Source organism: Cinclus cinclus, chromosome 8, assembly GCF_963662255.1.
Source record: "Cinclus cinclus chromosome 8, bCinCin1.1, whole genome shotgun sequence".
Taxonomy (NCBI): domain Eukaryota; kingdom Metazoa; phylum Chordata; class Aves; order Passeriformes; family Cinclidae; genus Cinclus; species Cinclus cinclus.
Window position 1 is genome coordinate 7,282,401 of NC_085053.1, and position 24,887 is coordinate 7,307,287.

Below are 24,887 nucleotides of genomic sequence, written 5' to 3' on the forward strand. Positions count from 1 at the left end.
TTGCATGTTAGTCTCTGCCACATCAGAAGCAGTCCCTTGCTCCATGGCCCAAACACCACTGCTGTCTTTCAGATGTTTAATAACCCTTTGGGGAGAACATGACAATTCACACCTTTCATTTACTGCTACAGTTACTGCAACTGAGGTTCAGGTTCAAGGAATATCTAAAGAGAAGAACGTTTCTCACTTCTCAATGTGGTTTTGTAAACTCGTCAATTTGGTGTTTGCTCCTTGAAAGAATGCACGAAGCTCTGCAGAAAACATAAACTGACAAAGTCTTCAAGTAGGAAAGCATCAAGCCCAGAGATCTTCAAAGCAAGCACATCCCACCAAGAGGGCCAGCAGGAGCAAAAAGCTATCCCTCAACCCTGCCCAGCACATGCTTTGGGCAACCACTGAATGACATGATCCCAAGCAGTCAGCTACAGAAATAACCGATCCAGCAAAGAGGTCACCAACTCAACTTCTCCCTTCTCCTTCTTCTTCTTTCCAGTCACTTCACTGGTTTTTTTAAGGCACTATCTCCATGTTAAACAGATGTAAGCACCCAAGCCTACCTAATCTGAAAAGTCATCTTACAATTGATGCTTAACAAGCAGGGTCTCAGCAGTCTGCTTTGTGATTGCTACCTGGAAAATCATGATTGTCATGAACAAGAAATTGTACAAATCCAAAAAGGAACACACAGGGAGACGCCTGTGACATCAACACCAAGGTGAATTACTATATCACTTCATGAAAAAAATGTTAGGAAGAGGACTTGGAAGTTTCCAGAATGAGACTAGACAAATTCCTGGGTAACCTGGCCTGAAGTCAACATTGATCCTACTCCAAAGAGAAGTCTGGATTAGAAGTCCAGAATGGTCTGTGGTCCCTTCCGAGTTTACCTCTTCTATGAACGGAAGCAGAAAGGGATGAAGGTCCAATCTGCAGACAGACAAACTGACAATATACATGACTGATCTCCAGTGGGAATCCGTGGCACCCAGGCTAAAGCAGCCAGGAGACTTTGAAGAGCAACCACACTCCAGCAGCTGAAGGGGTCTCAGGGTTCACTGACCAAAGGCTACACCTAAGATCCAAAATGACACCCAGCTCTGGGAGGTGATCTAGTCCAAGCAGCACAACCAGAGCACATTACAGCTGCAGGCCCATGCTCCTCACTGCCACAGCACTCCATGCAGAGGACAAACAGATGGGGGGACAAACACAGGGCTCCAGAACACCTCAACAGCACACGGAGAAGTTTCCTCATTAGGGCTGTGGTCCTCCATGGAACAGATTGTTCAGGTCTGATTTCTACACAAATTATCCATAATGAACAGGACTGCTGCTGAGCACTGCAGATGGAAAGAGATGCTGAATCCTCTGAGCTGGCTCCATGACCCTCAGCTCATCTCTGCTCTACAAACCCAAACCTGCCCCTGCAGAAGGTCTGCCTGCAGCAGATGCAAAGCCAGTGCCAGCTACCTTGGGTCTCACAGGGAACACACAGGGCAGTGTAACCTGTAACATGGGTAACATGGTAACAACATGGTCCTTTCTGCAAACTGCATCAAGCTTTCCATAGGTAAGGCACTAAGAAAACAGAAATCCTTTTAAGGAAACTGAAAGCCAGAGAGGAAAAAAAAAACCAAAACAAAAACAGAAGTATTATGTGCAGGACAGTTGTATTTTCTAAAATAAATATATTTTTCAAAAATGTTTGAAGTATTAAAAGATCAAAATTATTTTCCTCCACTTGCACAAAATAGGAGCAGAAAACCACCCTCCTCTGTACCAGTACCACAGGACAGTCAGCACACAGGACCCTAATTTTGCCTGAAGTAGTTCAGTGAATCCACAACCAAGGACATGTTTGGTGACAAGAGAAGTTACATATCCACCAGCCACACATAACACTATACCCCACCAGCAATGGCAAGGGAATTCAGCATTGCGTATTATTTAAAGGCTTTATTAATAGAGCCAAGGGAAGACACTTCTGTTTCATAGCAACCTCCAAGGTTTTGAAGTTTGTTTCTGTTCTTTTTCTGGAACAGAAACAGAATGTCCCTGACATTTTTCAGGAACAAAACTGTAACGAGTTATCACAGTTGAAGATCAGCACCTTGCTCTTTCCAGGGGCATCACCCCACCAGTAGGCTGGGCAGAGGTACAAAACATTTCTCACTCCAGAAAAATAATTTGGCATTTTCCCTACCCGTTCACTTCAGATCAAGAACATGAAACCCTGCCTCTGCAATCCAGGCTTATGCTTTAAAAAATAAGTACATAAAAATGTTATCCTGCTACAGTGTCCAGACAACTTCTCTTCCCAAGACTTTGAAGTCAGAGTCATTGCTGGTGATATACTGCTATTAAGTAGGAATGCTTATTTTGGCAAAAGTTCATTCAGCTGAGAGTGCTCTGCTGAAGAGGTTAGGAAGGAAGCACCTAGCTGAGAGCCCCCAGCTATCTCAGCCTGCTGACAAAACCCTCAACATCAGAGATGCCTGCCACTCCCAGATCCCAAGAAATCACACAGACCTTCTCCTCACCCACAACAGACCAAGTGGATCAGAGGGGCAAAAGCCATTTTGGTGGTCAGTTACTAGACAGCCCTAAAGGACATTCAATCTTGTCCATTTAATCTTCTACGTCTATCAGCCATTCAACTTCTTTAGAGCAGGGTAAGGCAATGAAGCTGTATGCAAATTCCCAATACATACATATAGAAGACTTCAGATTTTTTTAAACATTTTAATTCACCTCAAAGACACCAAGTGTCTAGCAGAAAAGCACAGTAACAATCAGCACCTGGTAATTTCTACCTCTGCAAAGCCTCCTTTCAAGGGGCTGTACTGTCCCTAGAATATAAAGAAATATAGAAGGAACTAAATACTGGTTTGGGTTGTGTTTTACTTCTAAGCAGCAGGACAAAAATTTGAAAGCCTGGCTGAGTAAACCGGAAAGCTGCAGATCCCAGAAACAATAGGACCAGGTCCCCTTCCTAGGGTTTTACCCCTAATTGTTTCCCTGTGTTTTTGGAGAGAATTTTAATGCCTATGTGCTTAAGAAATCCTCAGGAAAAGCCTATTAGCTTCCAACAGTGTGCTGGAGTACCACAGGGCAGTTGGGCTGGAGAACAGACCCCTGGTACATACCCTACAAGCCTTTGAGGGCCATGGTGAGCCTGGGAAGGGGTATTCCAGCTAACAGCAACAGCACTTACATCACTATGGATAAAGTGAACCTAGTTTGGGGGGGTTGAGTGCTTTTATCTTCAGGTGTCCAACATGGTGCTGGCAGCAGCCAAAAGATGACACCTTCAAAAAGCCCTTCGGAAAGGAGTAAGTAAAACATATAAAGGACTTTTTGCAGCACACTTGAATTTCCAACACAATGCACTCTGGGAACCAAACTAGAGATGGTAGTTTTCCACCCACCATCTACTCACAGCATGGACCTGGCCATGAGGCATCAAGCTGGTCCAGTACCATTTCTACTCTCTGTAGCAGTACCCTTGAAAAGATCTCATGCTTGAGCATCCCCGGTTACTTGTGCTTGGACCACGTGTCACCTCCAACATGCCCCAGCTGGAAGCTGTAGCCCAGCCAACCACTGGTCACTGAGTGTCCTGCAATGCCTCTGCCAGAAGGGCAGATAATCTCCAGACCCAGTGGGACACATACTCCAATGTGTTGAGCAATCCCTTTTGTCAGCAGCATTTAATTTTGGGAAAATTACCAGTAAACAAAAGAGGAAGGCATGAAGAGCAGCTTGGCTTTCTACTGCACTTTTGCAAGGGAAACCACATCATTTGCCATGGCTGTTGAAGTCCAGGCACTTACAGCCAGGTGAAGACCACTGCTCTGGGTCTACCTTTCTTAGTTTTATTTATTTTAATAAAAATTTGACCAGATATAATGCCATGGGGAAAAAAATAAAATAGTGTTATTTGTTAGTTTTTAAATGCAAAATAATCATATGCAAAAAGCTGGAAAAAAAAACACGGAAAACCCCTGGATCTCTTTCACAGATTTTCATTTCTTTCTACACTTTCACCTCCTGCACAGTTTTGCTTCTATCACACACCAAAAGCAAAGAACAATTATGTGGAGATTCCCAAGCTGGTACAAAGCCACAAGCAGGAAGCAGCGCTGAAATACAGGGGTTTGGCAAAACATAATGAGAAACCACAAAGAAGAAAGGAAGTCTTGGACGTGAGGCAAGACAAACACTAAAACCAAGTGGCTGCAACAGCTCTAACCACTTTGAGTCTCAGTGTCTTCCACAACTGTGGAAAAGACAGTGAATAGAAATGCACTGGAAGCAAAAAAGAAAAAGATTAAAAAGGAATGGAATGAAGAACCTCTTTCCCCCCAACAGCTAAGGAGCTAAAGCTTGCTGTACCAACCTGGCAACCAAGTTCCCAGGGAAAATGCAAGCTCCCAAATTTAGCACAGAAATACTGTGACCTGTGGCAGTGACTATTTCATAACTTACAACTACAAAGATAAATAGAAGCTTTAAAAAAAGGCCTAAAGCAGCATGCTACTTATTTGAACTCCAAAAAAAGCCTCAACATAACAGTATTTTCTCATTAAAAAAACCTGTAGTCCCCACTATTTTTTTAAAGAAAGCTGAATGCTCTTCAACTAAAAATCTCCAGCTATATTAAAATTATTTTACAATTAACTTCTGAAGATGGATGTGTGCACTCACTCTGAAGACATTTAGCTGTATTCCATGTGAGGTCAGGGAGCAGTGCTTCCCACCACCTCCAGCCTCAGCACGGCCACACACCAACCAGAGCCAACAAAGCAATAAACTTTAGCACTCCTGGAACAAAGGCAGTAAGCAATAGGAAGTAATCCAGTCCTTTTTTTCAAGTTTTTTCATATACACTTTCTAAGAACTCTTTCTATTATTAAGACCATCTAAGGCACAAGTCGCAAAGCTGCATGGAAAGGAGAATCCTCCTGATGATGTATTAATTATCTGATGATCGTTACCAGTCTAGGTGAGGAAGCACCATTAATTGCTCCTTACCAAAAGACACGCATCCCTGCTGAGCTGGGAGTTGGAAGATGAGATGATCCTACTAAATCAGTGGGAATCCTCATCACACAGAGAGGCAAAAAAGACATTTGTTGAGAGAAATGGAAGGCAGAAAGGAGCAATCACTATGTTGTGGAAACCTGAATTTCAGAAAACCTCCCCTTATTCCTATCATTTTAGGAAGGCTAACAAAAAAAAAGAAAAACAAAAAAGCACAATCCCACAGCTTGTTACCTCTCCCTAATGTTTGTTCCACATCCCAGTTTCCCAAAGAACTGCAATTCCACACAAGTTACAGGTGACTTTCACAGCTGCACAAGAGACAGACAGATGGATACAGGACAATACCTGGCAAGTGCCCACGCAGGCCTGACATAAGCCTGTGTATCTGCTCACACCATCAGACACAGTGCAATAAAAACTGTGTGGTCACTGTTAACATTTCCACGATTACAAAATGCAGGTATTAACAGCTGACAGCTGTTGTAAAGAAAACAGCTAGAGATGGGAGAATTGGGAAATTGCTCTCTGTCATTCCATGCACTATTTACTATTTTATTTGCACTATCTGGAATCTTGTCTCTGCAACCATGACGGCAAGACATAGTTGTGGTCCAGGTTTACATCTAGGGACATAGCTCCACGGTTGAAGAATCCCATCAAATACTTTACCTTCTCATCTGAAAGGTGTGGCTTAGGTCTGGGGCAAGCTCAGCAAAGTTAAGGGTCCTGAAAACAAAGAATTTGGTTTTTACATCAGTTACAGCTACTGGGGAAAGGAAAATTGCAAAACCTTATTTTCTGTATGGTACAGATCACTACACTGTCATTTTTTTCCTCTGTATCATCACTTGTGCCTTGTTTCCTTATATATGCCTGCACAGCAATCAACAAGGAAAAAACCCCAATTCTTCACAAATCCCAAGTTCAGTCAATTACTTAAAATAATCACACATCCTAGTGAACAGTAGCACACTAAACCCTAATTTATCCAAGAGACAGTCTCTTCTTAGCTCAGAAGAGCAGTTCCTTAGTATAGGGTCAAGAGGATATCGGCGAGCACAACTCCTTCCAAAACCTGGTGCTTCTTAAAATACAAGACCTGCTTCAGCTTCCAATGAACCTGTCAACACCAACACAATAGCCCCACCCTGAGTGCTCTATTTTTAACATTTTCCATCCACGCAGAAGACAACTATTTAATAAATCTAAAGGAAGTATAACTAAATGACAGAGAGAGTTGAACAGAACTTGCTTCAGGGCCAGCCCAAATAACTTAAGTACAAGCCATAACCATAGGCAGCCCAAATGATTTGCAGCAATTACTGAATTACAAACATATACTGGCCTCAAAGAGATGCCAAAAACCAATGCCTGGGGGCACGTGGCAGAGTTGAATCTGATGCACAGGTCAGTGCCCTATTGTGCTTATGTGATGCAGTGTCACCTGGTATGGCTGCCATTGAGAATAGGTGCTACAACGGATAAAGCTGACCTTAAATGGCTCACTATTTATTGGATGCATCTGGTTCCTTTAAGTTTCCTGAGGATGTCTAGCATGACTGTAAATCAGAGTGCTTGCAGAGCTCTTTAAACCCCCTGGCCTGTGTACATGTGTGCACGCTATCTTTAGATAACAAGCCCTTGCTTGCCTTGCTGGCAGGATTCAGCTTGTGCTGGAGCTGGAGACACCCTTCTCCACAGCAGTCACAAACTCAGTGCCTTGGGAGGTAAGGATGTATTCAGCATCAAAAATAAAAAGATCCAGAGGTTTTTCAGTCTCTCCCAGCAGGAAGGGTGGGTTCAGCACCCCAAAAGCCCCAGTCAGACCCTGCAGCTTACAAACCAAGCCCTCTCTGGACAGCTTTCAAGCATTACCTGGGGAGGAGGGAGCTGACTCTTCACCTTTCCCCAAATGTGAGCGAGAGGGAAAGATGAAGTTGCACTACAGTGCTGTGCCTGGCCTTGCAAAGGAGCTTTCCCTGATCTGATGGAAGTGGATCTGTCAACATGCTCTGCTTCCAATCAGGATTAAACCAGGAATGTCCTTGGTGCATACTCTACATAAGCACCCCCACAACCTAAACACCCCACTGGTGATCTCAATACCTCTTCCCAGCACACCAGAGGCAGCTCCAGGCAGCAGATTGGCTGGATCTTTCCAGCAAGAGTCGACTGGGCAGGAACTGCTGCATACCCATGCAAAAATGCGTTGCTCTGGGGGTTTTCTTGCTGTATTGAGCTCTGTGTGGGCAGGAGGGGAACTAAAGGGAGACCTCAGTAAGAAAAGCCCTCAGGTATGCTAAACTTGTTTTCCATTCCTCCAGGCACGCAGACGAGTAAGCAAGTAGGTGAAAGTTGCATAAAAATCCTCAATCCTCTCTCTGGGACAAATAAATACAGTTCATTTACAGGATCAAAGAACACTATTTTTTGTCCCCAAAACCAGAAGGCATTACCATTTTCATAACTATAAACTGCAAAGATTTATCACCATTCATTGGTCATTTCTGTTTGAAGAGCATCTCGGTACAGGTGGCAGCTGACTTGCAAGAAAACCTCCTCCTAGGAGACACATATGCCGACTTTAGTTAATAAGTTTCCTAAGAGATGAAAAGAAAGAAATGCTGAGGCAACAGCAAGAGCCTTTTTAGTAACTAACCCAAATCACTTCAGCCTCCCTCTCTCCTTACGTTTAACTCTTAGATATGCAATGAACCACAAGAGGCGCAAAACTCCTTCACCATGAGAATTTCGAACTCACAAACAGAAAAGCAATTTATTATGGTGTTATTAATTCTAAAATGGGTAAGCCTATAATTGTAATTGCACTGAAATACACTACCTCCAGCTTCAGCATCATTTATGGGAAATGTTTACTTTCATGTTATTTTTTTAATAGCTCTTTGTGATGAAAAGCTTTAAAAATACAAACAAGTGGACTGTCTATCAAGTAATTGTTTTAGTCTAGATCCATCTGTTGCCCTTGAATCTACTTCTAGGCTAGTCAAGCAAATGCATAAATATCGCTTGCCCCACTTAGTGGGTTATTATTTTTAAAAAACATATCTCATTATTACTTGTTATTCAAAGTCAGCCAAAACAAGCTACGAGAGCTCAATCTCCCAATAATGAGATTTTGCATAAAGCAAAGCGCTACAATAATTCCATTTTTTAACTTAAACACAGACATGAACACCTTTTCTAAGAAAGCCCTCACCATAAATGTTCTCTGATCTCTCTCAACCTCATTCTCTTGTTTCTTGCTTCACCTAATGAGCTGCTCCCACGTGCAAGACATAGAAGTGGAAATTTCAAACTGCTTCTTTCCTTCTTTTTATAGAAGTCTGAGTTTTGAAAGCTCACAGTAGTTTCTCATAATTCCAAGTCCACTCTTTTGAGTTTGTCTTAGCATTAGAGAATCCCAGAACTGTTCGAGTTGGAAGGGACCTTAAAGCCTGTTCCATCCCCTGCCATGGGCAAGGACACTTTCCATTAGACCATGTTGCTCCAAGCCCAGTCCAACCTGGCCGTGGACACTTCCAGGGACAGGGCAGACAGTTTTTCTGGGCAGCCTGTGCCAGGGCCTCACGACCATCACAGGGAAGAATTTCTCTCTCAATTCTTATCCCACAGTTTTCCTAAGAAGTTTTAGGATGCTTTTGAAATTGTCTGTGACTAGTTTAAGTATGTCCCCAGACTCTGGGCTGTGCATCCTGGTGCTCTTTCCCACCAGCCAGCACTTACATGGCCCCAGGCAAATCTCAGTATCACCAAGGCCACCAAAAGGTTATCTTTCCATCAAATTAATTGCTGGCACTTAAGCAAGCAAACTGATCCAACCAACAATAAGTGGGCAGGGCTGAGAGACACCAATACACCTAAGAGGCTGTGAAGTCACACCTTCATTCCTTGCTGCTCAGACTTCAAGCACTTCACTGAGCCCCAGGACAGCTATTCTGCAAGGGCACTGCACAATTCACGCACACAAAATGCTTCTGTCCTGCACTCTGTTGTCACAGCAACTGAACACAAAGCATGACTGTCAGCATGAAAGCCTTGGGTGGTGGAAGAAAAGAGGGGAAGCAGCAGATGTGCAGGAAAAAATGGTCTGGGGATACAGTACAGAGTTACATGGCAAGTCTTGGATTGGAGCAGCTCCTGACAGAAAACCCAAGCCTCCCACCAGCTCATCCTTATGGCTTATACTTAATTTTAGAGAATTATAGAATGGTTTGGGTTGGAAGAGATCTTTAAAGGCTACCCAGCCCAATGCCCGGCAACAAGCATCTGCAACTAGAGCAGGTGGCTCAGAGCTCCATCCAACCCCACCTTGAATGTTTCCATCCACCACCTCTCTGGGTAACCTGTTCCACTGTTTTACCACCCTTATTTCTTCCCGATACCTAGTCTGAATCAACCCTGTTTTAGTTTAAGAACATCACCCCTTCTCCTATGACTACAGGCCCTCTTAAAAGGTCTGTCCCCACCTTTATTATTAGTTCCCATTAAGTACTGAAAGGAAGAAATTTAATGATGATTTGATTGTTTTACCTTGGTAACACAACTTCAATAAAACAGTGGTGTGTGTTCTTTAGGCACAGTGAATGAAGATGTTTCAGGAATTCCTTAGCAATTATTTATTAATCCTTTTTTAATTACTGATTCAGAATGACCAGTAATCTTTTCCAATAAGGATATGAATCTTCCCTTTCGGAATCTTTAAACATGCCTTTCTAAAGGATGCAAAGAAAGCACACAGATCTAGGAGTTACACACTTTTTTAACTATTAATGCTTGTTTACACTTCAAACCAAACCTCAGAATTAGAACTAGAACTTAATTCATTAACCATTACCACTACAACAAAAAGCATATGATGTTCCACTCCACAAACCACGGTCACTTGGCCTAAAGGCTCTTGCTTCTCTGCAAGCATATCCAGGAATAAGGAAGTGGTTTCAGCATCTACCTCAGGAAGCAGGACATGCAGAAAGCCACTATGGATTTTTTTCTTATTTGTTTTGAGGCTCTTCTTATTTTACACCTGACAAGATACCCTGTAGTACCACTGAAGCAGATGCCATTTCTCTCCCAAGGACAGCTGAACATCATGTAACTTGATGAGGAACATACAATACCCTTAACAGGCTCCATGCCTGCTTTCCAGCCAAAATCTTTTGTAACCATTACCATTTCTGGAGTTACCTCTGCTGAAAGTCAGCTTTAATACATCAGCAGGAGAAAACCAAAAGCTGATATATGTCAGCTTGTATGCTTTAAAATAAGCTTCCCTTGAGCAGAGGTACCTGAACAAAGCAAGACCAGAGTCTGCTACAGGAACACACACTCAATTTCTCCATTCAAATCTGTGTTAGTTTGAAACAATCTGGCGTTTTTTTGGTGGGTGGGGGGAAGCCAGCCAGGCAGCTTCTGAGAGAAAAGCTGCTTGAAGCTTCAACAGTGTCCAGCAGAGTCAATCTCTGAAGGCTCTGAAAATGGACATTGCTGGCCCAACTAGAGAAGCTGGTAATGTGCCTCTGTGATGAGATATTTAAGACAAAAAAAAAAAAAAAAAAAAAAAAAAAAAAAAAAAAAAAAACCCACAAAAAAAAACACGTGCAGTTTTTTTTCTTCTTTTTCCGAGGGGTGGGGAGGTGCTGGGATCCGGGCCCTCCCGGCAGCGGGAGCAGCCATGCAGCCAGGGCCATACAGCCAGGATCACAGTGAGCAATTCCCCAGTAAGGAGCCCAGATGAGATCGACCTTTCAGCACTGCGAAATCCTGTAAGAACTTTTCAACTGACAGAGCTTGAGAACAAACAAACCCACAAACAACAATTTTTTCCCTGAGTCAGAGAAAAGGACAAGGTAAAGACATGTGAGGAGAACAACATAGCGACACTAAGGTCAGTGAAAGGAAAGAAGGGGAGGACATGCTCCAGGCATTGGAGCCCAGATTCTTCTGCAAACCACGGTGAGGATTACAATACAACAAACTGTCTCCCTGTAACTCATGAAGTGCAAGCGGGATGCAGAGATCCATCTGGAGCCTGCGAGAAGAGGTGCTCACACTGGAGCAAGTGGATGCTAAAAAGCTCTAGAGAGCAAAACAGAAAGTCCCTTGCTTCCAGAGATAAAGACCCTTGCTTCCAAATTAGAACAGCTCATCCTTAATAGACTACACCCCATGAACTAAAAGGACCCATGCCATGTAGTTTGGGAAGACATTTGCCTGTGGAAAGGACTCACAGCTGGTCAGGCGGGACTGCTACCCATGAAAATTAGAACCACACTGGAGAAGCTCACAGAAAACTCCTCTCCCATGGGCAGGACCCCAGGGCATAGCAAAAGAGACTGCGCTCCCTAAGCAAACTGAAGAAAGGTTTTTAGAAGTGACAAACTGAATAAAGACCCCATGCTTTGCTTCCCTGTGCTGTTGGTGGGAAGGAGGGAGGGGCTGGAAGAGGGAAAAAGATGTTCTAAAGGTTTATTTTAGTTCTCATTACCCATTTTTACTTCTGTTAATAATAAATCTTGATCTTGTTTAAGTTTGAACCTGTTTTGCCCTTAAAGTGTTTTTCTCCTAATCCTTATTATTGAGTTCTTTGGGGTTTTTTTTCTCCCCTCCTCTGCTCAGCTATAGCAGAGGAAAAGAAGTGAATGATTTTCATGAGTGTCTGGCTTTTGGCCAGCGTCAAACCACAACAACAGTTCAGACTCTTTACCAGCAAGTTTTTTAAGCAAGGCAGCACCCGTGTCACTCCTAAGAGGGGTGCGGTAGAGAACATTTTACCCTGTTATGTAAATCACACACACAGAGCAGAGGTGTGAATCAAACTCTTCATGCTTTCATGTCCTCCATGGGTCCAAAAGGCAACACCAACTCGTTTCCTGGAGATTTCTCCCCACTGGTCTCTTGTGCCTTCTGGGAAGCCAAGAGCAGCTTTCTGCAGGGGGCTGGAGAGAACAGTGGGGTTCTGAGCACAGGGATGCCTGGTCCAAGCAGCTGTGTGCTTGTCTGCAGGAAGGACAAACACCAGCAGGCTGCCAGCACTGCTGTGAATTTCAAAGCCTCATGCTATTTAGCCAGGCACAGTTCAAAGTTTCTGGTACACAGTTCTAATGAAGCAGATTAACAATTCCAAATTCTATCCCTCTGGCTGAACCACCTCTCTTCCCACAACTGATCTCTGTACCCCAGCATTCAATGCCACTCCCATCGATGGGATCATCCTTTCAAAACACTTCGTTCCCTCCCACTGCTTTCAAGTCAACTTTGACTTTTTCTGGGTAATAGCAATAAAGAAAATCAGGATCTGTAGGACAGAAAGGCTGGAAGACAGGGTCCCTCCCACCCACCAGAGCAGCATGTTAATGTTCTAACATGCAGTTCACAAAAGAACATACCACAGCCCTGAAGTTACAAAACAGACTGAATGGCTGATATGAAAAAGGTGATAAATTCATAGACAAATTAACGAGGAGACATTCAGTTCAAGGTTTCACAACAGGAAGAATTGACATTCCTATGAACATTTTTAACCTTTTCCACATAATAGTTAGTGTCACTGTACAGGCAGAGATCAGTGTCAGACCACAGCACTGTTCTAAATGCATAGCCAAATCCTTGATTAATTAACCATTAATCTGCTGAGTAATTACAACAAAACCAGAGCCAACTGTTTCAAGTGCACCAGAAATCTAGCCCAGTGCCTTCCCTGCCGTAAGAGTTTTTCCAAAGGCTGTATACAAAGTTCTCAGTCTCTGCTGGTGATTGTGGTGCTCATGAGCTGCCACTGCCACAGCTGCAACCATAGCTGCTCCAAGCAATTTTCAACATCATGGGGGTATGAATTATGAGCAAAATATGACTTACCATCAAAAAAACATGTTAGTACCATGTTTTTGCTTGAACTTGCAGAAAATCAAAGCACAAGGCAACAAATCTGGCTTTGGGAATCTTATGATATTCTTTCACATGGCTACCCTTGTACTTCCGGAGCCACAGACAAATGAATTTTCCTAAAGTCCTAAATGTATCACTGGATATCAAACAAAAGATCTTCTAAGAGTGCCTCCTGGATTTTTTTTTTTTATGAAATTGCATGCTCCGTACTCAAAAACTGCTGGCAGTCTGACGGGGAATTGAGAAAACCGATGTGGGGTGCAAAGGAGTGCCCCAATTTCATGATTCACAGCCTTTTCAGCATCTCCCAAAAAAGCTGAGGACTCCTCCTGACAGAGCTCCTACATCTCACGAGGAACGAAAGTATAGGAAAATAAGGCTACAAGGAAATACGTGGCAGAGAAAACACATCTTAAGCTGTTAACAGTAAAAAGGGCCCTTACTTCCTAAAAGTGCTACAAAGCTTTTGGAAAAGCTCATCTCTGTATCATTACTTCCAAAATAATCTGTACTTTGTTCCATAAGGAACCAGGGTTTAGCTGGCCCAGGAGCAGCCCTGCTCACCCCCCTGCAATGTGGGCTGGCCCTGGGGAGGGAGGGTGTGAGAAAGGGGCAGTGCACACACGGATGTGTGCAGAGTCACTCTGCTTAGAAAGCAGAAGGGCAGCGACTCGTGTAATGCCCATAATTTGATCAGTAAACTCATGCCTGCAGAGAACAGATGGAGGGCACAGAAGAGCCATCCCAGTGCCCAGCAACCCTCCCAGCTCCACCTGCAACTCCAGAAGGGCAAGGCAGGGACAGGGAGGGCAAGTAGGGCAAAAGCTAGATTTCATTGAGTACATATTGCACAATGATAGCGGGTCGGGTCGTTACTTTAATTAGAGTTCACATTTCGCCTCTGGCAGTGGCACCAGCTCTGCAGCAGCTGCCCCATCTCTGCAGCCCCAAATCTCTTTACTCCAAGCTTTTACTAGGTGCTTTACAAACCTGCTGGGAATCAACAAACATTTGTTTTTATGACCAAAAAAACACCTTCAATTGAGGAAAACTCGTAACTGCCCTTTGATGAGGGGCTCCCATACTCCCCCCCCCACCTCAAGTCCCTAACATGTACAAGATGAGAAACTACAGAATACTGAGCATTTAAGGATTTTGAACTTGCATTGTATTTCTCAGTCTAACAAAATTAAACCACCAGCACCTTGTCTGTACAGATGTTTAAAGCAGTGAGCGTACTAGGGCAGTGGCAATGCTACCCAGGCAGGCCAAGGCTGCTGCCAGGACTAGAACTGTGGGAGATCTCAGCTAAAAAACCTCATCCCAGGAAGGGGGTTACCTTCCCAAACTGCACAGCCCAGAGACAACTCAGTACCAGGAAAACAGGAGTGGGAAGGAGGTGAAACCCAGGAAGACTGCAAAGAGCTTCAGGAAGGAGAAGAAAGTGAGAGAGGGGACAGGAAACAAGTAAACAGATCTGCAAACTTCGAGACATCACAGACTTCAGCAACAGCTTCTTAACAAGTTCATCAAGTAGAGTCAGTGTAGAGAAATCCTCGTCCTGTGTAACTCCAGCGAGGATAGCAGGAGCCACGAGTCCCAGGAAGGCAGCCAGCAAAAGCAAAGGTAGCAGCAGCTGGAAGGGAAGCAGCAGCTGCTGTCACACAAAAGGAGGTTGCTGGGCCAAGCCCAGCACCTTGACAGCCACAGCCAGGAACAAGACAAAGGGAGACACACTGAATCCTCACAAATACCCCATGTCTTTTTTGAAGCTGAGAGGCAAGGGCAGCAGGCAAGGCAGCCTGACCAGGGCTGCTCCCCAGGGACCAGCCCTGCAAGCTGCTGGGAAGAAAATCCCATTGCAATATCCCACCGGATTGGAGCATGCAAAGGACTGCAGATGAAAGGACTATAAATAATCATCATAATCACAGCTGACCACACAGGTCCCAGGACAAGAACATTTTCTTTTCTCTCAGTCAAACAGTCCCACTTAAAACTGACATCAAGAAGCATTTGATGGTACTTCTCCCAGAAGGGACTGATTTTTCATTCCACTAATCTCATTAAGAGATAACGCCCAACACAAACTGAGCATTTTAAAGCATGTGATTTATACTGTATTTACAAGGTTGTGGAAAAGCACCAAGAAAACAGTCCCTTTATCCCTCTTGAAGAGGCTCAATGCAACCATTTCCTTAAAAAGACTCCAAGACACATTACCTTTTAATCCAAAGATAAGAAAGATTCATCTTCCTGAAACAAAGTATATAGGGAAAGGAAATAATATATTTTTTAAAAGTTAAAAAAAAACCTGTTGAGCAACCCTGATATTTTCCCCTCACCAAAATAAACCAAACTGTCCCAAGTACAGCATGCTGCACAAGCAGCTGCTCACTGTGGTAGGAACAAGCTCTCTTCTGATGCCAAGTAGGTTGAGCTACAAAGGAGACTTTGAAAAAAAAAACTTGTAAGAAGAAAGTAGAGTGCTTAGATCTGGGCTGGTGCCAAGCCCAAACTCCATAGTGCTCCCTCAGCCTTGGAGCACCCAAAGGAATGAGCATTTCAGGCAACTCACTGGGAAGCCAAGGGCTAGCATGTTCAGCCAGCCACTGCCCATTTGAACACACATGTGCTGAACAATCTGTGTCATCAAGCAGGTTTTAACATTTGGTAGGTTTAAAGGAGTTTGGGGTGCTTTTTTAAGAGGTGATCTTTCCATTAGAGGGTTAAGAGCAATGGAAGGGTCAGATCTGCCTGCTTTCCACTTCAGGCCAGGTGCCACTCCTGAAGCCATTTAACAGTTCTGCACCCTGGCCTTCCCACAGGAGCATCTCAAGCCCTTGAGGATGAAATAGCCATTTACTTTGTTCTCCTGTAAAACACGGGACCCACTACCAAGCCAAGTCAGATAAACAGTTCTCCAAGCACACCAAAGACTGTAGCACAAATGAGAACACTGCAGAAAGCTGAGCCAAGAACCCAACTGGGTCTTCTCAAGTTTTCAATGTATCATCTCTACCAACACCTTAAAAGTCCTCCCTTTCCCCACAAAAAAAAAAAAAAAAAAAAAAAAAAAAAAAAAAAAAAAAACCACCTGTACAAATAAAGCCTCAAGCTCCCTGGAAATGTACCTCCCATGTACAAGATGGTACTAGCCTACCTATCAAAGGAGGGGGGTAAAAAAAGTCCAATAATAGTTTTTGGATAGTTTTTGGTTAGTATTTCTAAAAGAGGAAATCTTGAAATTCTCCATTGCTGAACACAGCTGTGTTGTGTCAGAACTGCAGGCATGATTACCACTGGAAACAGCTCTTTGATGACTATCACACTGGAATATCTAAAACAAGTAGAAGCATGGAAACAAAAAGTGCTTTGCCACCCAGTTTCAAACAGAATGCTGAAGACCACTGAATAATATATGAGGAGGTTGGTGGAGATTTGGGTTTTTTTTTGGTGGAAGATCTCTCAGATAGGGCTGGGCTGGTAGAAAAAAAGACTGAGGCTTTCTTTAAATTTAAATAAAATTACCTTATTTCAGATCCTTTTACAGCTGATGAGTTTTCACCATTTTCCAAGCTTCTACATGAGAATAATTACTAGAAATTATTACGTTTTACCTCAAAATACCTAAAAGCCGACCAAGGCTACCAGCAGCTTGCACCTTTGGTCTGGCAAGCTACAAAAGGCAGCTTCTCCTCTCAGTATTCCTGGTCCTGTTTCACGACTGCACATGTCTACTAGCAGCAGCTCTCTAATTTCATGGCACAGCTGGTTTGTCAGCAGCTGTTGTGAAGCTCTCATCAATGCTGATGTGACAACCAACATCACCAGCACACTGCTAAAAACCCGATGTTATTCATGGAATGCTGTGGACAACAACGAGAGCAATCCCCAGCACACCCTTGGGAAATGGCCAAGAGATTATCCTAATATTACAAAGAGTTTCAAACACAGCTAGTGATGTCCTCAACACAAGCAGCCACATCCCTGACTTAAAGGCTGTAAAGCTCGATTTGAGACACACAGGGCAATGCTGTATTGGGAGAGAAGGGAACATACTCCTTTCTGTGTGATGGGACAACAGAGCCAGCAAGATTTGTGCAATTCATTGGGGAACCATGAAACTCATGTTATTTTCTGATCAAAACACACCGTGGCAGCCACCAACAAGCAAGATCCTATGGTTAAGAGATGTGTAATAGCAAGCTAGCATGGTTCTTTGCATGCCAGAGCTTACATGGGGGGGCAGCAGCCCAGGATGAGCTTCCAAAGGTTATTACAGACCAGAAATGTGACATTTAACATGCCAGACCCCATATCCCAGTCAACCCACGGGAAGAACACAGCCAGACAGTAAAATCACTCAGCATGGCCTCACCAGTGGCAGTGAAAACTGAATTAGGGCCCCAGGACACAAGCAGGAAGTCTTAGCTGGACAAAGGTGGTAAGCATAATGCTCACAGCCCTTCTTCTTGTGGTGAAACCCAAGACCCAAGTTTCCCATCCCATCCATCTACATTGGAAATTCTTTTCTCTAAGTGTTGTTTGCAGCGCAATCCTGTTTTTCATTTCCGTGGGAAGCAGCAGCCTGGGATTTTCATTTGCAGACTCAGAGGGGCTGCAAGAGCCTCCCAAAGCCTCAGGCCACAAGAGACAAGGTACCTAATAAGCCAGAAGCTTTTCAGCATGCTAACAATTCTGAGCAGCAATCAGTTTCAAAGGTTTAAACCTACAAAAGGAACTGTCTGAGTATGTGAAAACCTGCGACTGTTTCTTCTACCAACTCTGGGCAAGCACCACAAATAGCAGCTGGTTTTGCAGCAAAATACCACACAGTTCCAGCTCTCTCCACCCCCCAGAATAAGTGCTCTGCCATGTATAGTATTCCCAAAGGCATTCTGCAGCAGTAGCAGCATCCCAAGACAGAGTAGGAGAAAAACTTGGGAATTTGAAGTGTGTGCAGGAAGTGATACCTTTATATAACTGTAGTGAATAACTGCTGGCCATTAAAAGCCCTGATCTCTTCAGTACTCACGTTGAAACCTGCAAAATGTAAATCAAGCTTTTGTGAGACCAACTAAAACAGCGTCTCCCCGAGGGCTCCGCAAATACCACGGCAAAGCCCAGGCTCCTGACACACCCTGAACACCAGCCTTGGAGCTGGAAATGCCCTCCCAATGCCCTAATTACCACTGACTTTTTAAATTGCACCTACACTGGGCAAAGCTTCACGTGCATACACCCGGCTTGCTTGCACTTGGTTTTACCATGGTGGTTCCCTAAGGAAAGCAGCAAACCACAGCCTCATAGAGTTTTGATGGGATAACTGGCAGACTGAGGGCATCACTGCACTGAATAAAAGCAGAGCAACTGCATCCCAGTGGTATCAACTACCTACTTGGTTTAAGTCACATTTCATACCTCTCCCTTCTGAAAAAAAAAAAAAAAAAAAAAAACAAACAAAAAAAAACAACACTTTTTTTATACTAACTCAAAAAAAACCCCTCTTGTCTGCTAAAAACAACGGGCAAATCAAGCCAGGGCTGAGCACAAGAACTGGCAACTTGCCTGGGTTTCCTTGTAAATGCCTTCAAATGGCAGTCATACCCCAAACCACGCTTTGCTGGCGAAGTATATATAACTGAGCATCATCACTCTCCTCAGAGCCAAATAAAGGAGTGAGCGGGAAGGAAAGGGGGAGGCAAAGGACACGGGCAGTTCATTTCTTTAGCAACCAGCAGCTTTCACAAGGTTTTCTTTATTTCATATACAAGACACCATCCAGCTTGGTGACATGACTTTCCACAGTCTGTAGTAAGGATTTCAGGATCTGACACGTTTTTAAACAAGGCAACCAGCAATTTCACCTTTCTTCTTCAAAGGCAGCCTACGGGCTGCTTCCAGCACCAAACACTGCCTCCTCTTCTGAGGCAATGACAGAAGAGGCAGGAATGGATCTTTTCTGCCTTCCAGATAGTCCTGAATTCATAGCTGAGGTCACCAACATCATTGGCCAAGCACATCTGCACAACATCCCTGCTTAGACACAGTGGACAGTCACCTGCCCCAGGAACACCATACTGGACTGCTCCAAGCTCACAGGCTGCTGCTAAAAGCATGGCTGCCCTCAGTGGAGATGGAGTCACCCCACCATGGGACAGCCACCAGCACTCTGAGGAGGCTGCCTCTTGTCTGAGAAACAAAACACTGGGACCACAACAGCTGAAATCAAGTAGAACTGGTCAGAAAGTAAAAGCGGTGGGGAAAAATGAGAGGTGGCTCTAGCAGAATTTGTTGGCAACAGAAAGGCACATGCAGAAGTGGATTAAAAAAGGCATAGAAACAGTAAGCACACAGAAGTTAGAGCTGCAGAAGGAAAGAGTGAGAATCTGCTCTGAAAAATTATACATCAGAAAAAACGCAAGCCTTTGCCCCAGCAAGTGCACACAGCATCAAAAACACTCCATTTACCTCCATGCTGTCTCTTTTCCCCTTCTTCCAGTGTTCAAGGGAGCATCTTCAACACATGGCCTTGTTTCTGTGTGTCAGAGGTCTGAAAGCAATGCTGTGCTCAAGCATACGCACACAAAGCACTGGGGAGATGCCAGAACTATCCCAACACTCCCAGGACAAGCAAACAGCACAGACAGTAAAAATAACGTGACACCCTGGCTTCAAAAAAAAAGCAGACAATGCACTATAAGGCTTTGCCTTCCATCTTCTATTTGAAAGCTGGCACCACGGCCTCAAAGTTCCTTTTTTTGGGAATATATGGGAACATAGTGGGAGAGCAGTAAGAAAAAAAAAAGATTGGCTGGGTCAAGTCTAAATAAGTAATAAATTCTGAGGAAATGGAAAATGGGGAAGCCAATGGATACTTTTAAGAAATGCAGAAGAAAGAACACAACAATGCTCTCCCCCTCCTGTCACTCACTAACCTAATTATCCAGACACCACCCTGTGAACAGGTTCAGCTTCCCCTGATTTACAGCTGCAAATTCATGTCTCCAGTCTCATACTTATTTAGGGGGTCTTAATACCCTCTCATACAAAGAGAAATAGCTTTTTCTAACTCCAGATGTTCCTGGTGCAGGGAGTGATAATTACCCCAATTCCCCTCTCCCCAGGGAGCACCCTAACTTCTGGACACAGATGTCATCTCCAAACACTCCTGAGATCTGAGCCTCTAAGTCAGTAGTAGCAATCTCTGCTGTATTTTTCTGTATCAGGCTTTGCGCTGGCACCTAGCCCCAAAACTAAAGGTTTTTAAACTTGTTTTGAGCCACAAATTGTAAGGAGATTGAAAGAAATCCACATTCATATGTTGGCAACAGACCTGCAGTTCTTACTGACCTTTTGCAGGCTTCTCTGAAATGCAAACGCTATTTTACACAGACTGAACATCGCTGGATGTTAACCAAGACATCTCAAACTGCCAAAAAACTCAGCACAGGGCAGCATGTACATGAAACCTAGAGTAAAGCAGCTGGTCCTGACCAGGTGCAAAACAACATTAACCACTCAGGACACCAAGGCTTTCAGAAATGAAGGCAATTGCAGCATCAAATAAGGACAGGGGTCTGAGCACAGAGCTTAATCCTCAAAGACCAGGCAGCACTAACTGCATGAAAAGGCTTTGTGCCCCAGAATGCCTTTAAGTCCTATCGAGTACATAAGTACTTGTCAAGCCCCTTGCCTCCTTCTCTTAGTGACGTCAATAATTAAGTGTCCCACAGACCACAGTGCCTGCAGGCACACAGAACCCAGCAGCTCACTCAAACAAAGATGGTTTTAAGACCTCACAAAAGTAGGGAAGGGCAATGCAGCAGAGCTGTTTGGGGCATTTCAGGCTAAAAAGGCATTGTCAGTACTCGACAGCTCTTCAACCTGCCGGCAAGGAACTCAGAGATGCAGAAAGTTGGACAGCATGTGTGCAGAGAGCTAAATACTTTGCTGTTGTCATCTTAAAATCAACTTCACCACCACCATGCCCACAACAAGCTTCTGATTCTTAAAAGGCTTTATACTAAAAATACCCCACCCAAAAACCTAACTAGGAAAAATCAGACCATGAAACCTCCTCAAATATATCAAAGTCGGTCAGGCAGCTTCTGCTTTAAAGTTGTGCTCTACTCAAAAAACATGGCAAAGCAAATTCCCAAAGCTCCAAGAGCCTGCAGACAAACCTGGAACACAAGCGGAAATGTTGCAATGCCACAGTATTTCAAAGATGAGGTTGTTTTCAGCAAAGAAATGTGTGCATTTCTTCAAAGCCTGAGACACAGCACACTGCTCCCAGCACTGGTTTTCAAAGAACAGTATATACACATAATATACACATGGATGCGCAAAACCAAGGACAGCAGTAATACAGATGGGTCTGTAAGTTTCGCCTTGGTAATGAGAATTATAATAATTGTTATTAAAAAAGAAGTTGAGATCAAATCTTTGCTTTCCAGCAGTAGTCTTGAAAAAAGATTCCTAACGTACAAAGGAAAGAAGATAAAGAGGGACGATTAGATACGCTTATGTGGTATATTTACATTGAAGCTCCAAACACATGGAAACACTTCAGGGCAGAGAGGCACTCCAGGCTTCTGAGGCACATGGATCTGCTCATCAGGTGACCCCTGGTACAGGGCCCAGTGCCATCAACTACATCTCACCAATGCAGGTGCGAGCTCTCACAAGATCTCTCAGCCCTATCACCTTTTTTTTCCCTTGAATTACACTGTTTTTGATACTAAACTTAATGCTCACAGCTGCTCTTGATTAGAAGCTGTGAATGGCTGCACTGGGACTTTCTTTAATATCTACTTGATTTAATGACATGAGGATGTAAGCTGTGGTTACAACTTTCTCTCGGGTAGCTTGTCTTCCAGTACTAAATGATTACCCTTCCTCCATGTCATGACAGCTTGAATAACTCAATGAGCAGAGAAGAAAAGCTTATCCACAAACAACAGTGAAAGCTAGAATACTTTATCCCAAAGGAACCTCTGGAACTGACAACCAATCAGAAAATTCACCTTCTTTTTTTGACTGGCTGTTACAGTTCAGCAGCAATGCTGGCTGTTGACACACCTGACCCACACAGCAATTAAATGACACTGCTGCCCCGGGGCTAAGAGGAAACACAGCAAATGCACCCTTGAACAGGTGATTTCCCACAGTGCCTGCCACTTTTCAAATCAACATATCCCACCTGGATCCAAAGCTTGCTGTCTAGAAAACTCCATGATCCAATCCTGAGCTTGGCTGTGTTGGGTTACCAGTTGGACTTGATCTCAAAGAGCTTTTCAGAGAATCACAGAATGGCTAGAGTTGGCAGGGACTTTATGCTCATCTCATTCCACCTCCTACCATGGCCAGGGACACCTTGCACTAGACCACGTTGCTCCAAGACCCGTCCAACCTGGCCTCAGGACACTTCCTGGGATAGGGCATCTACAGCTTCTCTGGGAAAACCTGTGCCAGTGGCTTACCATCCTCACAGGGAAGAATTTCCTTCTACTATTTTTCCAACTTCAATGGCTCTATGATCTCTGGTGCATGGGGTGGGACATGATCACTGCAACCTGCTCCATTTCCAGCTGCCTCTGGCAGTGCAGCCCCTCCCCTGACATACCAACAGCACCTCCAATGCAGACTGCAAGAGAGCAACCCCTTCAATATTCACTGGAGAATGCTGAAACTCAAGTTCACCAAGCACTGCTGAGCAGATGTGAGTAAAGCATCAGCTGAGGGGTGAAGAACTAGCCCAGGGCCAGACCCCTGGCTGAGGACATCCCAACACAACCGTGGGGTGCAGCCAGCATTGATTTAGACATGGTGAACATGGCTGGGGACCTGCAGAGAGGGGGTCAATGACACCCCCTGAAGACCAGACCACCCGAGGCCTGGTTATTGGCACTCACCCAGGCAGGGCCCCTCTGCAATTCCCGGTGTGCAGGTGGCCTGTCAGCCCAGAATCACAGAATGGGGCAGGTTGGAAGGGACCACAGTGGGTCCCACCTCTCTGCTCAAGCAGGGTCATCCCAGAGCACATGGCACGGGATTGTGTCCCGACAGGTCTGGAATACCTCCAAGTGAGAGACTCCACACCCTCTCTGGTCTCTGTTCCAGTGCTCGGTCACTGCACAGGAAAGAAGTTCTTCGTCATGTTCAGGTGGAACTTCCTGGGCATCCATTTCTGCCCATGGTCTCTTGTCCCATTGCTGGGTCCCAGGGAGCAGTGTGCTGTGTCCAGCCTCTGAGCCCTCCCTGCAGACAGGGACAGACAGGGCTCCTCTCAGCCATCTCCTCTCTAAGCTGAACACTCCCACCTCGTGAGAGAGATGCTCGAGTCCCTCCACCATCTACACAGCCTCTGCTACACCTGCTTCAGGAGCTCCACACCTCTCTTTTCCTGAGGAGTCCAGACCTGGACACAGCATTCCAGATGTGCCTCAGTAGGCCTGAGGACAGGGGCAGAATCAGCCCTGGAAGAGCTGACTATGTTGGTCCTAACGCACCCGAGGACAGCACTGCGCACAGGGCACGCTCCTGCCTCGTGGACAGCTCGCTGCCCACCAGGACTCCCCGCTCTTCTCGGCAGAGCTGCTCTCCAGCAGGTCATCCCCAGCGTGCGCTGGTGCCCAGGCTCACCCCTCCCCCTGTGCCCTCGCCCCCTCCCCGCTCCCCGTCCTTACCCAAGTGCAGGGTGAGGTTGACGGCGGTGGGGTGCTGCACGCCGGCCAGCATGGTGCGGCTCTGCCACCAGGTCGCGTCGGCCGGACTGTTGTAGTCGGTGAGGAAGGCGGCGCCATGGCTCAGGTGCGGCTGGGCGGCGTCGCAGAGGTGGCAAGACTGGGTGACGCCGGTGACCCCGGTCTGCACGCAGTACTCCTCGGCCGGCGTCCCGCACGTGTGCGTGGCCAGCACGGTAGCGTTGAACGCCGCGTTCACGAACTCGGGCATGCAGCGCTGCGCCCGCCCGCTCCGCTCCTCCGCGCACTCGTCCATGGCAGCGCCGCACCGCGCGGGCACCCACAGCCACAGCACCCACAGCCACAGCGCCCAGCGCTCGCCGCCGCCCCCCATGGCGGGGCTGCGGGAGCCAGCGGGGGCACGGACGGGGGTCGCTCGCTCGCCGGGTGCCGCCGCTCCGCGCCGGCCGCGGGCTGAGACGGGCGAGGCCCGGCGGGGCGAGGCGAGGCGGGGCGGGGCGGGGCGGGGCGGGCGCGGAGCAGGCCGGGAGCGGAGTCCCGCAGCGTAGCAGGGCTGGAGCTGCCCCCGCCTCGCGGAATGTGCCGGCTTAAAGCGGCGATGGCGGCGGTGGGGCCGCTCCCCGCGCACGGGGGCTGGGATTCCTGCCCTCGCCCTCAGGGCAGCGCGGCAATCAGCGCGACAGCGACCACGGCAGAGCGCCGGGCCCGTCAGCGCCTCCGCACCGCGCACCCCGCAAAGCTGCGCCTTCTACACGGCCACAGAATCACTCTGTTGGAAAAGACCTCCGGGATCATCGAATGCAGCCTTTCACCGATCCCTGCCTTGTCAACCGGACCGGAGCCCTGAATGCCGCGGCCTTGAACACCTCAAGGAATGGGGTCTCCAACACCTCCCTGGGCAGACCTTTCCACTGTCTAATCACCCTTTCTGTGAAGAAAGTCTTCCTAATGTTCAACCTGAACCTCCCCCTGCTCAGATTGGGACTATGTCCTCTTACCCTGTCACTTGTTTACTGGAATAAGACGCCGACCCCCCCCCCCCGGCTATCCCCTCCTGTCAGGGAGTTGTGTGGAGCCAGAAGTTCCCCCCGAGCCTCCTTTTCTCCAGGCTGAGCCCCTTTCCCAGCTCCCTCAGCTGCTCCTGGTGCTTCCAGACCCTTTCCCAACTCTGTTCCCTTCTTTGGACACGCTCCAGCCCTTCAATGTCTTTCCTCGACTGAGGAG

General features: G+C 45.8%; 1 protein-coding gene across 1 annotated transcript in view; it reads right to left on the minus strand.

Annotated features, from left to right (window-relative positions):
- Window positions 1–24,036, minus strand: part of LAMC1 (laminin subunit gamma 1) — a 65,639-nt gene extending 41,603 nt beyond the window's left edge. The window contains exon 1 of the mRNA XM_062497853.1: window positions 23,646–24,036. Coding sequence (XP_062353837.1) covers window positions 23,646–24,036 — 391 coding nt within the window. The remainder of the gene's footprint in view (window positions 1–23,645) is intronic.
- Between the last annotated feature and the right edge of the window lie 851 nt (window positions 24,037–24,887).